The sequence below is a fragment of the Leucopleurus acutus genome (assembly GCF_964270905.1).
Source record: "Leucopleurus acutus genome assembly, chromosome: 19".
Lineage (NCBI taxonomy): Eukaryota > Metazoa > Chordata > Mammalia > Artiodactyla > Delphinidae > Leucopleurus > Leucopleurus acutus.
In genome coordinates, this window is record NC_139161.1 from 49681069 (window position 1) to 49693624 (window position 12556).

At 58.3% G+C, this 12556-nt stretch overlaps 1 protein-coding gene across 1 annotated transcript in view; it reads left to right on the forward strand.

Annotated features, from left to right (window-relative positions):
- The window catches only part of SPNS2 (SPNS lysolipid transporter 2, sphingosine-1-phosphate), a 34865-nt gene that overhangs the window by 2640 nt on the left and 19669 nt on the right, over positions 1-12556 (forward strand). The window contains exon 2 of the mRNA XM_082861316.1: positions 12146-12211. Within this exon, the coding sequence (XP_082717442.1) occupies positions 12146-12211 (66 nt within the window). The remainder of the gene's footprint in view (positions 1-12145; positions 12212-12556) is intronic.

A 12556-nucleotide genomic window follows, 5' to 3' on the forward strand; every position in this document is an offset into this window, starting at 1 on the left:
TTTACTGTCTCTATGGCAACTACTATGGCTTGATGTATCTTGGTAGACTGGGGGGACCACAGGGGAATGGTCATCCCTGGCCCCAGTCCACCTGTTGCTGGCTGTCCAGCTGGGACAGAGGAGGGGAGGCAGACACTCCACTGCTCAGTCATCTTTGATATTTGCGCCCACCTGATCCCTGAGAACCTCACCATCTGGCCCTGCCTCCCCCATCAAAAAATGGGTGAGTTCCCACTCTTCCTTTAAATCTGTCCTGTGCATTTCTGTTTTCATGGTATAGACCAGCTCTGTCCAAAAGGGATATAAATGCAAGCCACGGATATAATTTAAAATTTTCTAGTAGCCACATTAAAAAAGTAAAAAGAATAGGTGAAGTGAATTAATAATGTATTTTATTCCACTCAATATATCCAACATAATTCAACATGTAATCAATATAAAAGCTACTCATGGGATAGTTCGCCTACTTTTCATACTGAGTTTCAAAACTCAGTGTGTTTTACATTTACAGCACACGTCAGTTTGGACTAGTTGCTATTCAGGTGTCCAAAAGCCACAGTGGCTCGGGGCCACCGCAGTGGACAGTGAAGGTCTTGAGTCTTTGATTCCAGAGTTCACATCCAGGCTCTTCAACTTCCCAGCCATGTGACCTTGGGGATGTCTCCTGAGCCTTCTGGGTGATCATTTCCTCCCCTCCACCTCCCGGGGTGTGTGGCATAAATGAGAATGCCTCTTAAGCCAGACTCCTAGGAGAGCTTCATAAATGTCAGCTCCCTGCTCTTCCTTGGCTCTGCCCAAGCTGTGCCCTGGCCACTGTGCCCTCCTGTTTCTCGGTTTCTGACAGTTCCTTTCAGGAAGCGTTGGCAAACCCCTCCCTTCTTCACCAGGGCTGATCTCCATCCTGGGAACTCCAGGAGGTTCTGCCTCTGCCCTAGCATTCCTAGTGCCACCCCCGGTGATCTGGCTAATTATGGCGTCTCCGCCTCCTTGTTCTCCTCCCCCTCCTCCCCTCCTCCTCCCCCTCCTCCTCCCCTCCTCCTCCCCCTCCTCCTCCTCCTCCCCCTCCTCCCCTCCCCCTCCTCCTCCCCTCCTCCTTCCCCTCCTCCTCCTCCCCCTCCCCTCCTCCTCCTCCTCTTCATTCTCCTCCCCCTCCCCTCCCCCTCCCCCTCCTCCTCCTCCCCTCCCCCTCCCCCTCCCCTCCTCCCCTCCCCCTCCTCCCCTTCTTCCTCCTCCTCCTCGTTCTCCTCCTCCTCCTCCTCCTAGTTCTCCTCCCCCTCCTCCTCCTCCTCCCCCTCCTCCCCTCCTCCTTCCCCTCTTCCCCCCTCCTCCTTCCCCTCCTCCCCCTCTCCCTCCTCCCCTCCTCCTTTCTCCCCCTCCTCCCCTCCCCCTCCTCCCCTCCCCCTCCTCCCCTCCTCCTCCCCCCTCCTCCTCCTCCCCCTCCTCCTCCTCCCCCTCCTCCTCCCCTTCCTCCTCCTCCCCTCCCCCTCCTCCTCCTCCTCCCCTTCTCCTTCCCCTCCTCCTCCCCTCCTCCTCCTCCCCTCCCCCTCCCCTCCTCCTCCTCCCCTCCCCCTCCCCTCCTCCCCTCCCCTCCCCCTCCCCTCTCCCCTCCTCCCCCCTCTCCCCCCTCTCCCCTCCTCCCCCTCCCCCTCCTCCCCTTCTTCCTCCTCCTCCTCGTTCTCCTCCTCCTCCCCCTCCTCCTCCCTCTCCTCCCCCTCCTCCTCCCTCTCCTCCCCCTCCTCCTCCCTCTCCTCCCCCCTCCTCCCTCTCCTCCCCTCCTCCTCCCCCTCCCCCTCCTCCTCCTCCCCTCCCCCTCCTTCTCCTCCCCTCCCCCCTCCTCCTCCCCTCCCCCTCCCCCTCCCCTCCCCCTCCCCCTCCCCCTCCTCCCCCTCCCTATCCCCCTCCTCCCCCCCTCCTCCTCCCCCTCCTCCCCTCCCCCTCCCCCTCAGAGCCCCCCTGAGGGCAGCAGGCCTCAGAAGCAGGTGAGAAGGGCCAGGTTCCCGCTCTTGCTTTTCTTACTGAGCATTGTTTCAGTTGGATGAAAGTGAGGTAGCCGGGAAACTGCCTCCAAACCCTTGCCCCATCCTCCTTGCGGGGATGAGGACACTGACACCGGGAGAATGCTGGAACTTATCCAAGGTCACATGGCGGGACGGAGCAGGACCAGAACGCTCCAGTGTGGTCTTCTCTCAGGGGGAGGACAGAGCATATCCCCTGCTTCTGACCTGGAAACTCGGAGACTGCTGGCCAGGGCAGAAGCCCTCTGGGCAGATGGGTTTCAGCTCAGTTTAACAGCAGCAGTTTGAGCTCCCCTAGGGCACGTGGCTCCTGCACCCTCCCCCAAGCCCCTGTGAGCCTGGCAGCCACCCGCTCTCCATTCGGAGCCCACTCCTGGCTGCCAGGTCAGGAGAAGGAAGGAGCCTCTCAGGCGAGGGTCCTGAGTCTCCTCTTACCAGCTCTACATCCTGGTGCCGGAGCTGCCTGTGCTCCTGGGCTCCCATTCTTGCCTCTGTAAAGTGGAAGCAGAGCTGAGGGTGTAGGTGCCAGCATTCTGCTCCTGGAACCAGGCCCAGCAAGAGGGAGCTCACGTTTGGTGAATAACTATTTGAAAGCTGAGATCCTCCCCCAACTTCTCCGGGACACCTGTTCTCTTCGTGAGACCTAGTTTCTTTCCCTTTGATCCAGCCCCCTGGCAGACCAGGCACTTGAAATGGGGCGGAGCAGGGGCTGGTGAGGAGAGGCAGAGCCCTGCCCTGGGGGAGTCCTTTTCTGCCAAAGAAGCTGAGACCGGTATCCATGGCAACCACTCACTAACACAAACCCAGAAGGAGAGGGGAGTACAGGGAACCAGCCTGGAACACAGGCCTGGCAGGGACCGAGGGGCTTCCCCAAACACCTGGGCTCTGCGCAGGAGGGGCTGCCAGGACCGGCTTTTAGCTCTTTTTCTGTCTGCTTGGCTGGGGCTGTCCAGAGCTGACAGTTGGGGAAACAGAGGCTCAGGGCCTTCTACAGAGTCACCTGAGTGTGTAGAAGCCAGGTCAGTCCCCAGGCTCCGTGTCTATCTTTGTGGATAAGGATATCAACACCACTCCCGCCCTGCCCTGTCAGGTGGCTTTGTCCCCATGAGTGGCCCTGCCCTCGCCACCACCAAGTCAGCACTACGCAAGGTCTGTAGGGCGGGGTGTCCCAGGGCCACATTCCAGAATGCCTGTCTGGTGGGTCAGCGTCCAGGTGCACCGCTGGGCTGGCCTGGAATGCCTGTGCCCCAGTGACTAACCACCAGCAGCCCATTTCCTTGCTCCTTTTCCTCCTTGGCCACTTTCTGGCTGGTTCTAACAGCATTTCTGCTGCGCCGTTGACCTGTCAGAGAAGTGCTTTGAAACTCACTGCCTTGATTTGGGACTCAGGGCCAGTGACTGGCCCAGCCTGTGCCTTAGTTTTCCCTTTGTGAATGGGGCTGGAAGGCTGCAGGCTGCAGGGTACAGCCTGGTCTGAGAGTGAGGCTGCTCAGAGAGGTGGAGTTCCGCGTCCCTTCCCCAGACAGGAAGTGGCTTTGTTTCTGCCTGGGTGTGGGGGCCTGAAATCCTGAGGGTAGAAGGGGGATGAGAGCAAAGGAGGCAAAGAGGACACTGTCTCGATCCCCAGGCCCCTGGGGCTGGGCTCCTGGTTGGGCCCTGACAGTCTCCTGGGCTGAGCGTCCTACTCCTGGCTTTATCAGAATTGCTGTGTGACCTGAGGCAGATCCTGACCCTCTCTGAGCTGTGAATCCACAATAGATGATTTTGTTCCTCTTTTTCTGTGGTCAAGGTCTTGCTCCCAAGGGTAGTATGGGGCACATGACTTGGTCTCAGGGACTCTTGTCTTCTGGAGCTCAGCTCTGCCTGTACCTCCCTTTTCCAGGACGATCCAGGACTGTTCCCTAGATGCTGCAGCGGCCAACCTTAGTTTTTGCTGCCGGGTCTCAGTGGTGTCTCTGACCTCCTTCCAGGAAGTCTTCCCCACATCCCCCTCACTCTGTCCACCTCCATCATGGCACCTACCCCCATATAGGGTGGCTGTCTCCCCTCAGCCTCACGTGGGCTGAGCCTGGTCATCTCTGTGTCCCCAGTATGTGTGGGGGGCTGGCACAGGCTTGGCTCTTGTTGGCCGACTGAGTGGCAGAATTGAGTTGACCCAGCCCTGCCTGTCCCCAAAGCCCATCCTTCTGGGCTGAAGGGGCATTGGTAGGTTTGAACGACCCTGGACAAGGACCAGGCCCCTGTAGGGGACAAAAGGCCGGTGCTGCCCTTTTGTCCTGAGTAGGACGCAATGAGCTGGAGGCCTCATGTCTCTGAGAAGGAAGGGGGGGCAGAGATCAGTGTGGTCCCTGTCTGCCCAGTCCGCAGCCCTGACAAAGGGGCTTCCTGGCCCCATGCTGGGCAGAATGGCTCCTGTACATGCAGGAGGGCACTGTGGTGGCTTCGTCTGGTCTCTTCTGCAGGTAGGGCACTGGAGGCCAAGGGCTGGTCCCGGGTCACACTGCGAGGTGGGGTGAAGCAGAACAGAACGCTGGTCTGCTCTGGGCCTGGCCCTCTCTTGGTAGTTGGGAGTGGTTGATGAAAGGAGCCGTAGGTAAGATACGGCGGAGGGCGGAAGCATTTATATTAGAGCAAGAAAGAAGCAGGACTGATGCACGCACCAGAGCTTGGAGGCTAGGGGTGGGGTCCCAGCCTCCTGCCTTGCCCTCAGTTCTCTGCCTCCATAGAGACCTTGCTGGGGTCTACCCTCACAGCCTGGTAGCTCCGTGGGGTCTTCCTGGTCCCTTCACTGCCCAGCATGGACTTGCAAACGGGGTCCCAGGCAGCAAGGAGCACCAGTATGCTTTGTAAACTGTAAAGGGCTGTGCCTGGGGAGGGAGGGTGTTACTTGGCCACACACTGTTTCTAGCACCCAGGTGAGGGCGGTTGGTGTGGATGTTGAGAGGGGGCTGGCTGCAACCTCTTTTCTGGTGCTTTTCTGGTGAGGTGGGGAGCACAGGCCAGGTCGGGGCGCTTAGGGGTCCACTCGGCCTAGCTCCTGCCGGGCTCTGTTTCCTTTGCCTTCTGAATCTGTTTTCCAGCTGAGAAGCGGGAGTGGGGGTCGCTGGTGGCCTGGGCCGCTGGAGCAGCACACAGGGAGGCGGCTGAGGGCTCGTGGGCTCGAGCCGTGCCGATCTGAGGTCTCTTATCTCTCCCCACCCTCTCTCCCCCCATACCCTGGACCTTTCCCAGGTCTGTGGCCACACAGGCCACACCCTCCACGGGTCATGATAAGGGTGTGGCCACCTTGTCCCCGGCCCCTGTTGGTCTTGGGAGTCCTTGAGCCAGAACAGGGCCGGGGAGGCTGAGATGGGAAAGGAGTGGCCCTGCAAAGCCCCCAAATTGCTAAGGCCGAGTCTGGTTCCAGGAAAGCTGGCCCCAAATGATAGACCAGAACCACAGGCCAGAGGCCCGGCCGCCTGTCCCCGCCCACTCTGGCAGAGAGGCTTGGTGGGAATGGGGTGGGGGAGGGGGAGGGAGGGCTCTCTGAGCTCTGGGGGTGGTTCTGCTTGCCTCGGGCTGGCGGGGCCTGTGGGCAGGGCTCTGGGGAGGGAAGGGTGCTGTGGGGTGCTCTTTATGGGGACAAGTCTGGAGTTTAAGTCTTCTAGGGAAGGGGTGAGGCCTCTCTGAGGCTGTGGGCCAGGGGTCCCATCCTCACGGCCCCTGCAGAGATGACCCAGATCTGTAGGCAGGCGTGGGGGTGGGCGGGTGAGCACGGTGTAGAACAAACACGATTAAGATTTAGAACGGACCCAGCGGGGGTGTATAGGGATCCTAGGCCACTCTCAGATGGGCAACCTGAGGCTTAGGATAGGGGCCAGACGCTCCTGTAGGCCACTCAGTTTGTCCCTGGGGGATGGGGGGAGGGTCTTGCCCTGTGGAAGCTCTGGGGCAGGTAGAGGTGAGTGTACTTCACAGCCTGGTCTCCGGCTGAGGAACCGCCTTGGCCCATCCCCATTAGGCTCGGGAAGGAGCGGGTGGGTGCCGGCGGGGCCAGGCCGTGGTTTCCCAGCCTTAGCCATTCAGAGCCAGGTCAGCAGAGCCAGGCCCTCAGGCCCCTATAATTACCGGGATGGGAGTTGCGGCCCTGCATTGGAGCAGGGGTGAGACTTCCAGAGTGAGCCAGCCCTGAGGCCTCCACAGGGGACCCAGGGTCGCTCCAAGAAGGACCAGCCAATGGCAGGCATCACCTATCCCTTCAGATCCCTAGGCTCTGTCTTTCCAGCCATCTGCCCCCATTTTGGAGAAAAGAATGCTGAAGTGGGAATTCCCGTCTGGGAACTGGTCACAGCCGGGGCTCTGGCCCCATGATGAACTTGGTGATCTATGATAACGTTTGTAACATTTATTGACTACCTACTATGTGCCAGGCACCATTCTAAGCATTTTACATGGACCAACTCATGTAAACCTCACAACAACCATGTAAAGCAGATCTTAAAATTAATCCTTGTTACAGAAGAGGAAACTGGCACAGAGAGTTTAAGTAACTTGCCTAAGGTCACAAAGCAGGGAAGGTGGAGAAGCCAGGATTTGAACCCCGATGGTCTGGCTCTGGAGCCCATGCTCTTGGAAATTCAGCTGTGCTGCCTGCTGCTCTGAGAGAGGTAGGGTAAACATGGGGTGATGATGACTGTGTTTGGGGAGTGAACGTGGGCACCAGGTGCCCTGCTCTGGATGTCAGGGCAGAAAGAGACCTCAGGATCATGTCCCAACCTTGCCTCTGAGGCTGCTCTGAACTGGGGGGTCCTGAGGTCAGTGTGGGTTTCTTCTTACACCTTGGCCTTTTTGAGGACTCTGTGATGTCAGCGGGTTGGGTTCTGGACCTGGCTCCTCTAGGGGCTATTGAAGGACCAGCATTGATGGGGGATCACTGTATCTGTGACCAACCAGATGGGTGAGTCGGGCCAGGTTCCATCCAGCTCTGGGGGTGCCTTCAAAGTTACAGGTACCTCCTCAACAAGAGCCCCAAAGGAGGGAGTTGGGGGGGCACCCTGATAGACATGACCTCAGATCTGGGCCCTGGATGAGGTGGATCTTAGCAGGTGGAGATGAACAGTCCAGGAAGAGGGCATGACTGTAGGCAAGGCTTGGAGGCCTCTGGGCCATGAGATGTGAGTCACAGGGGCTTCAGACCAGCCAGGCCAGTGGTTTCCAATCACCTGGGCAGCGAGTTAATGGATTCCTGGCTCTGGCTTCTAGACAGGGTGATTGTGCAGACCTGGAGCACGGAGGCCTCAAATGCTAGAAGTCTGGGCTTAATTTGGGTGGCAATAGGGAGCCACTAAGCTCTCCTGGGCAGCCACCCTCAATGACCTAATTTGGTTACACTCTCAGAACAGTGTCTGGCATGTAGTAAGCACTCAGTACACGTTAACACCCATATTATTGTTGTTGTTAGCAGTAGTATTACTGAACCAGGGACCTGGGCCAATGGATTTTGAAGACCTCATGGGTGACTCTGGGCCCTAGCCAGAGTTGATAACCACTGTGCCATGGCCTTAGCTCCTTGAGTCCAGAGATTGTCTTGTGGTCTCTGAAACCCCAGCCCAGGACTTAATAGGAAGTTGATAAGTGCTTGTGTGATCAGGTTGCAGGAGGAATGCTGGATGGGCTAGTAGAGGCTGGAGGCAGGGAGTCCAGGGAGGAGGCAGTTGGAGAAGGAGAGAGAGAATCATTGAGGCTCATTCATGGGAGACAAGGGGGATGTCATGGTCCACTCCCAGGTGTCTGGTCTGGGGAGTGGACCAGGTAGGTGATGGAGCCATGGAATCGGGGTCCAGGTGGCTGGGATGCTGAGAGATGATAGAGCCTGTGGGGTTGAGCCACCAGAAGGCAGTTGGCTTCAGGGGGGGATGGAGATGAGGACATCGAGTTGGGAAGGGGTGAGAACTCTTTTAAGAACTTCAGCTGTGGGAATTCCCAGGCGGTCCAGTGGTTAGGACTCAGTGCTTTCACTGACATGGCCTGGGTTCAATCCCTGGTCAGGGAACTAAAAAAAAAAAAAAAAAGACCTTCAGCTGTGAAAGGGGGAGAGAGAAAGAGCAGCTGGCAGGGGAGATGAGGCCGGACCGTTTTTACCACCAGGGTGAGAGAGGGGCGAGCACGTTTGTGCGCTGATGTGCAGGAGACAGGAGTGAGGGAGATACTGACAGCACAGCTCAAGCAGCGGCTGACCCGGGCCAGCTTCCCGGGAGGCAGGAGGGGCAGTTGGCCTTGGACAAGAGGAGAGCCCCTTGGAGGCTTGAGAGGGGTGTAATTAGGGTCAATGGGTAAGAAATTCAGGTGCTCCTGCTTTTCCAGAATGTTTTCTTGGCTCAGGGAGGAGGACCCTGTGGGCAGAGGACGATGTGGCTGTGGATTTGGGGTGACTGCCTGGAGAGGCCTGGATCGGGAGCTGTGGCTGTGGGACAGGGGGGCGCTGCGGGTGTGGTGGGAGCCGCGCCTTGCCCGCCCTGGGCTGTTGGGGCTGATGGAATGGGCGTGGTCTGAGCTGGAGGAGGCTCTGCTCCTGGGCGTGAGGCCCGTCCTTTGACCCGCTAAACCTCAGCCTCCAGGAAAGAGGCTAAAAATAAGGCTGTGGTGAGGAAGGGAGGCGGGTGTGGGTCCAAGCTTGCCCGGAGCCCAGAGGAAAATCTGAGACAACGGTCCGGGCTGCTGTGACACACGCTCCCCGTGCCAGTGGCCAGTGGGATCTCACTCTCCTGCAGCCATGGCCCTTGGCAGGCCTTGAAGAGGGAAAACAACCGAGAAAGGCTCAGGCAGGGCGTGACCTAGGGTCTTACGGCCTGTACGAGGCCCTGTTCCCTGGAAGGGTTTCTCTGGCCTTCTGCCTGGAGCTCAGGCCTTGGACCCAAGACTGGGTTGCCGGGGGGTACAGGGGTGGGGACATCCAAAGCTGCCGGCGCCTTGGGGTCTAGACTGCTCAGGAGTTCCCAGGGACCCTGGATGCCCATCTGGGTATGGTGAAATATTCCTCCCCCTTACGAGGAACTCTGTTCAGTAGAGGAAGTCAAGGAAGTCTTCCTGGGACTTCCCTGGCGGTCCAGTGGTTGGAACTTAGCCTTCCAATGCAGGGGGTTTGGGTTGGATGCCTGGTCAGGGAGCTGGGATCCCACATGCTGCAGGGCCAAGGACCCAAAGTATGGAACACAGGCAGTGTTGTAGCAAGTTCAATGAAGACTTTGAAAATGGTCCACATCAAAAAAAAAATCTTAAAAAAAAAAAAAAGGAAGGCTTCCTGGAGGCAGAGGCAAATGCTGGACCTTAAAGTCATGGGTGGGGGAGCGTGTCCAGTCAGATGGCTAGGATGTGCCTTGGGGAGGAAGCAAGAGTGTTTTGATTTGCTGTGGACACACACCGCCTTTATGATGACCGCTTTGACATGGTCTCCCTCCCAGAAAGTGGGCCTGCGGTTGCTGCAGATCCGCGCCCTCCTCTGGGCCGTGGGTGGGGACCCAGAGTGCAGGGCCCAGGGGGAGTTTTACCCTCCTACCATCTCCTGACTCTATCCATCCTTCCGTCTACCCAATGCCTAAATTGTGATGGTCTCTGTCCTGGGTTCCGGAGATGACTTGCCATGGTCCCAGCTCTCAGGGGGCTCATGATCTAGTGGGGGGTGAGGCAGGCCCCCGCCCATCACCTATGCATCCACGGCACAAACAGTCACTGCGTGCCGGACCCCGGGCTGGGGGGTAGAGGCTGTGTGGCAGAAAAACAAGCTTTGGTTTTTGATAATAGACCCGGTTTCAAATCTCACCCCTGACATCTCATGTGCTGCATGACAAGTTATTTCATTTCTTGGAGCCTCAGTTTCCTCATATGTAAAATGGGGATGATAGTCATAGCTAAGCCTGGGTAGCAGGGAGCCTCACATAGTACCTGGAACTTAGCAGGAACCAGCAGCTAGTGGCTCTTTGCTCCCGGCCACAGTGGATCCAAGGAGCTCATATCCGTGTCCCTCTGTGTCATCTCTGTAGATCAAACTAATCCTGGTGTGACAAGTGTTAAAACAAGGATGGACAGGGGAGAGTGGGGGCAACTAGCTTATGGAGGGTGGTGGGAGGGGGAGAAATTAGGGAAGACTTCCCAGAAGAGGAGGCATCTGAACTAGTCTTGAAGATATGGCGAGAATTAGCTCAGCCAACAAAATTGCACCAGGGTGAGAAGAGGGAGCGTGTGTAGTCAGGGGCCCATGAGTAGTTTGGGGTGGCTAGGGTATGGGGTGCGGGGTGGTGTCCTGAGAAGTGAGTCTGGAGGGTGGGGTTGGCAGGGGTGAACCTGCAGCCCCACAGCCTGCTGAAGGCAGGGGAGCCACAGGTGACGGTGATTCTGCAGGAGAGGGATGTGATTGTCTCAGGAGGCTACAGAGGCCCCGGCTCAGGACTGGGAGTGGGCTGTGAGGCCGGGAGGTGAGCGTGGGTGGCTCCCCAAGGTCGGGCCCAGCCATGCCACCCACAGAGCCTGATCGAACTCAGGGCCTCTGAGGCCGGGTCGGGGCACCTCGGAGATCCCACTTGGTGGACCTGCCATCCGCAGGCCCAGGACCGGCCCCTGGTTTCCGCCTTCAAGGTAAAGTCCCAGCCCTCCCTGGTTATTAAGTCATTAGTTGGGTCTCACACAGCCTCTTCATTATGGGTAATTATGGTGAATCCACTCTGGGTATTAACGAGGAGACCAGCTGCTCTTGGCTGTCAGGCTGCTAGAACAGGAAATCCCTCAGCATCCCATGCCTGGGTCTTGGGTGGGGGGACAGTGGATTCTTCCCCAGCCCCAGCCACTGGACGGGACCCTCGTACTGTGTTTGGAGATTCCACTTTGACCTGTTTCCCTGTGGTGTGACTTTGAACATGTGGCTTACCCTTCTATGCCTCAGTTTCCTCATCTATCCAGTGAGATGATAGTACCAGCCTCATAGGGTTGTGTGAGGGTTAAACTAATGAAGCACTTAGCGCTCAATAATACGAACCATCATCATTTTAAATGCTGACATCATCATCACCATCGCATCGAATAGTTCTGGGAGTACCCCAAAGGCAGGGTCCTGGTCCCTTCCTCTGTCCCCTACATGGGGAGCTCCTGAGACAGGCCCTGTCTCCTTTCTCCCCTCTTTCTTCTCAGTGCAGACGTGCAGTGGTCAGGGGGACTCTGGCCTGTGGCCCAGCCTCCTGCTGTCCTCAGATAAGCTGAGGCAGGGGCCCTGGGAGCTGTGGGGTTGGGGGTTGGGCTTACCTGGGAGCCCTGGTTGAGGGCTGCACGAGGTCAGAGGGGGCTGGGCAGTTGCTGGCCTCTATACAACCACGGCTGGGTCTGTCCACAGCTGTTAATCGTTTCTAGTTGTTCTGGTTGCCGCCCCCCTTTGATGTAAAAAGCCCTAAGGAGCGCAGAGGTGGCTGGGAGTTGGGAGAAGGGCAGACATGGCCTCAAGGGCTCCCCTTCCGCCAGGAAAGCAGGCCTGGAGCCCCGTCTGCTTCCCTCTGCCTCTGGGCTCCTGCATCAGAAAATTGGGAGTCCTGGTTATTGTCCCGAGGACAGCTGGGGGAGCACATGTTTGTGCACACGTGCAGGTGAGCGGGTGTGTGTATTGCCGGTGAGCCCTCTCCGCCCTCTCCTCGGCCAGGGGGCTTCTTCTGCAGCTTTCAGTGGCTGCCCACCCACTCTCCGGGCTGTGGGCTGTGGGCTGTGTGGTCTCCCCTGACGGCAGGGTCCACGTCTGGGGTCCCAGCACTTAGTCTGGGGCTGAGCTGCAGATGGGCCAGAGGCCCAGGCTGGTAGGAGGCTTGGCTGCCCCACTGGGCCGAGTAACCATGGAGGAGGCTCACCTGTCCGCGCCTTGGACCCCACACTGGCCGAGTGAGGGGATGTGGTCCTGTCCCCAGTGTGAGCACCTCAGGGTAGAAGCTTGGCCTCCAAGGTTTCTGGTGGCCTGGCTAAACTCGGCAGGGTGGGGTTCTGTAGATGGGGCCAGGCTGGGCCCTGCAAGGTGGAAAAGGGGCTGGGCTGGGGCTGAGGGTCGCCTAGGTGGGGTGTGCGAATGGGGGCACCCAGGCGTCAGGCGTCGCCAGTAAGCACCCTCTGTCTTCTCCTCCCAGGTGTCCTTCTGGACATCCAGCAGCACTTTGGGGTCAAGGACCGAGGCGCCGGCTTGCTGCAGTCAGGTGAGGTCCCCCTCCCGCCCTGGCCCCCCTCCTGCTTTCTAATACCTGGTGGGGATTCCCTGCCTGTCTCTTCCCTGGTCCTGACTCACTGGAAAGGGCGTGAGTTTTGTGTCCAAATCCCACCGTTGCCTCTCACAAAAGGCACCACTTCCCCCAGCCTCTGCTTCTATTCTTGTGAAACAAAGCAAATAACACCTGCCCTGAGGGCCTGTGGGTGAGATACAGGAATGCAGGCAACCTGGGAGTCACCTCTCAGATGCCCAAACAGGAAACTCCAGCTGGTCAGCCCCAGAGCCTCTCGCAGGCCCAGGGCAGGAGCCTGAGAACCTGGGTCCCAGACTAGAC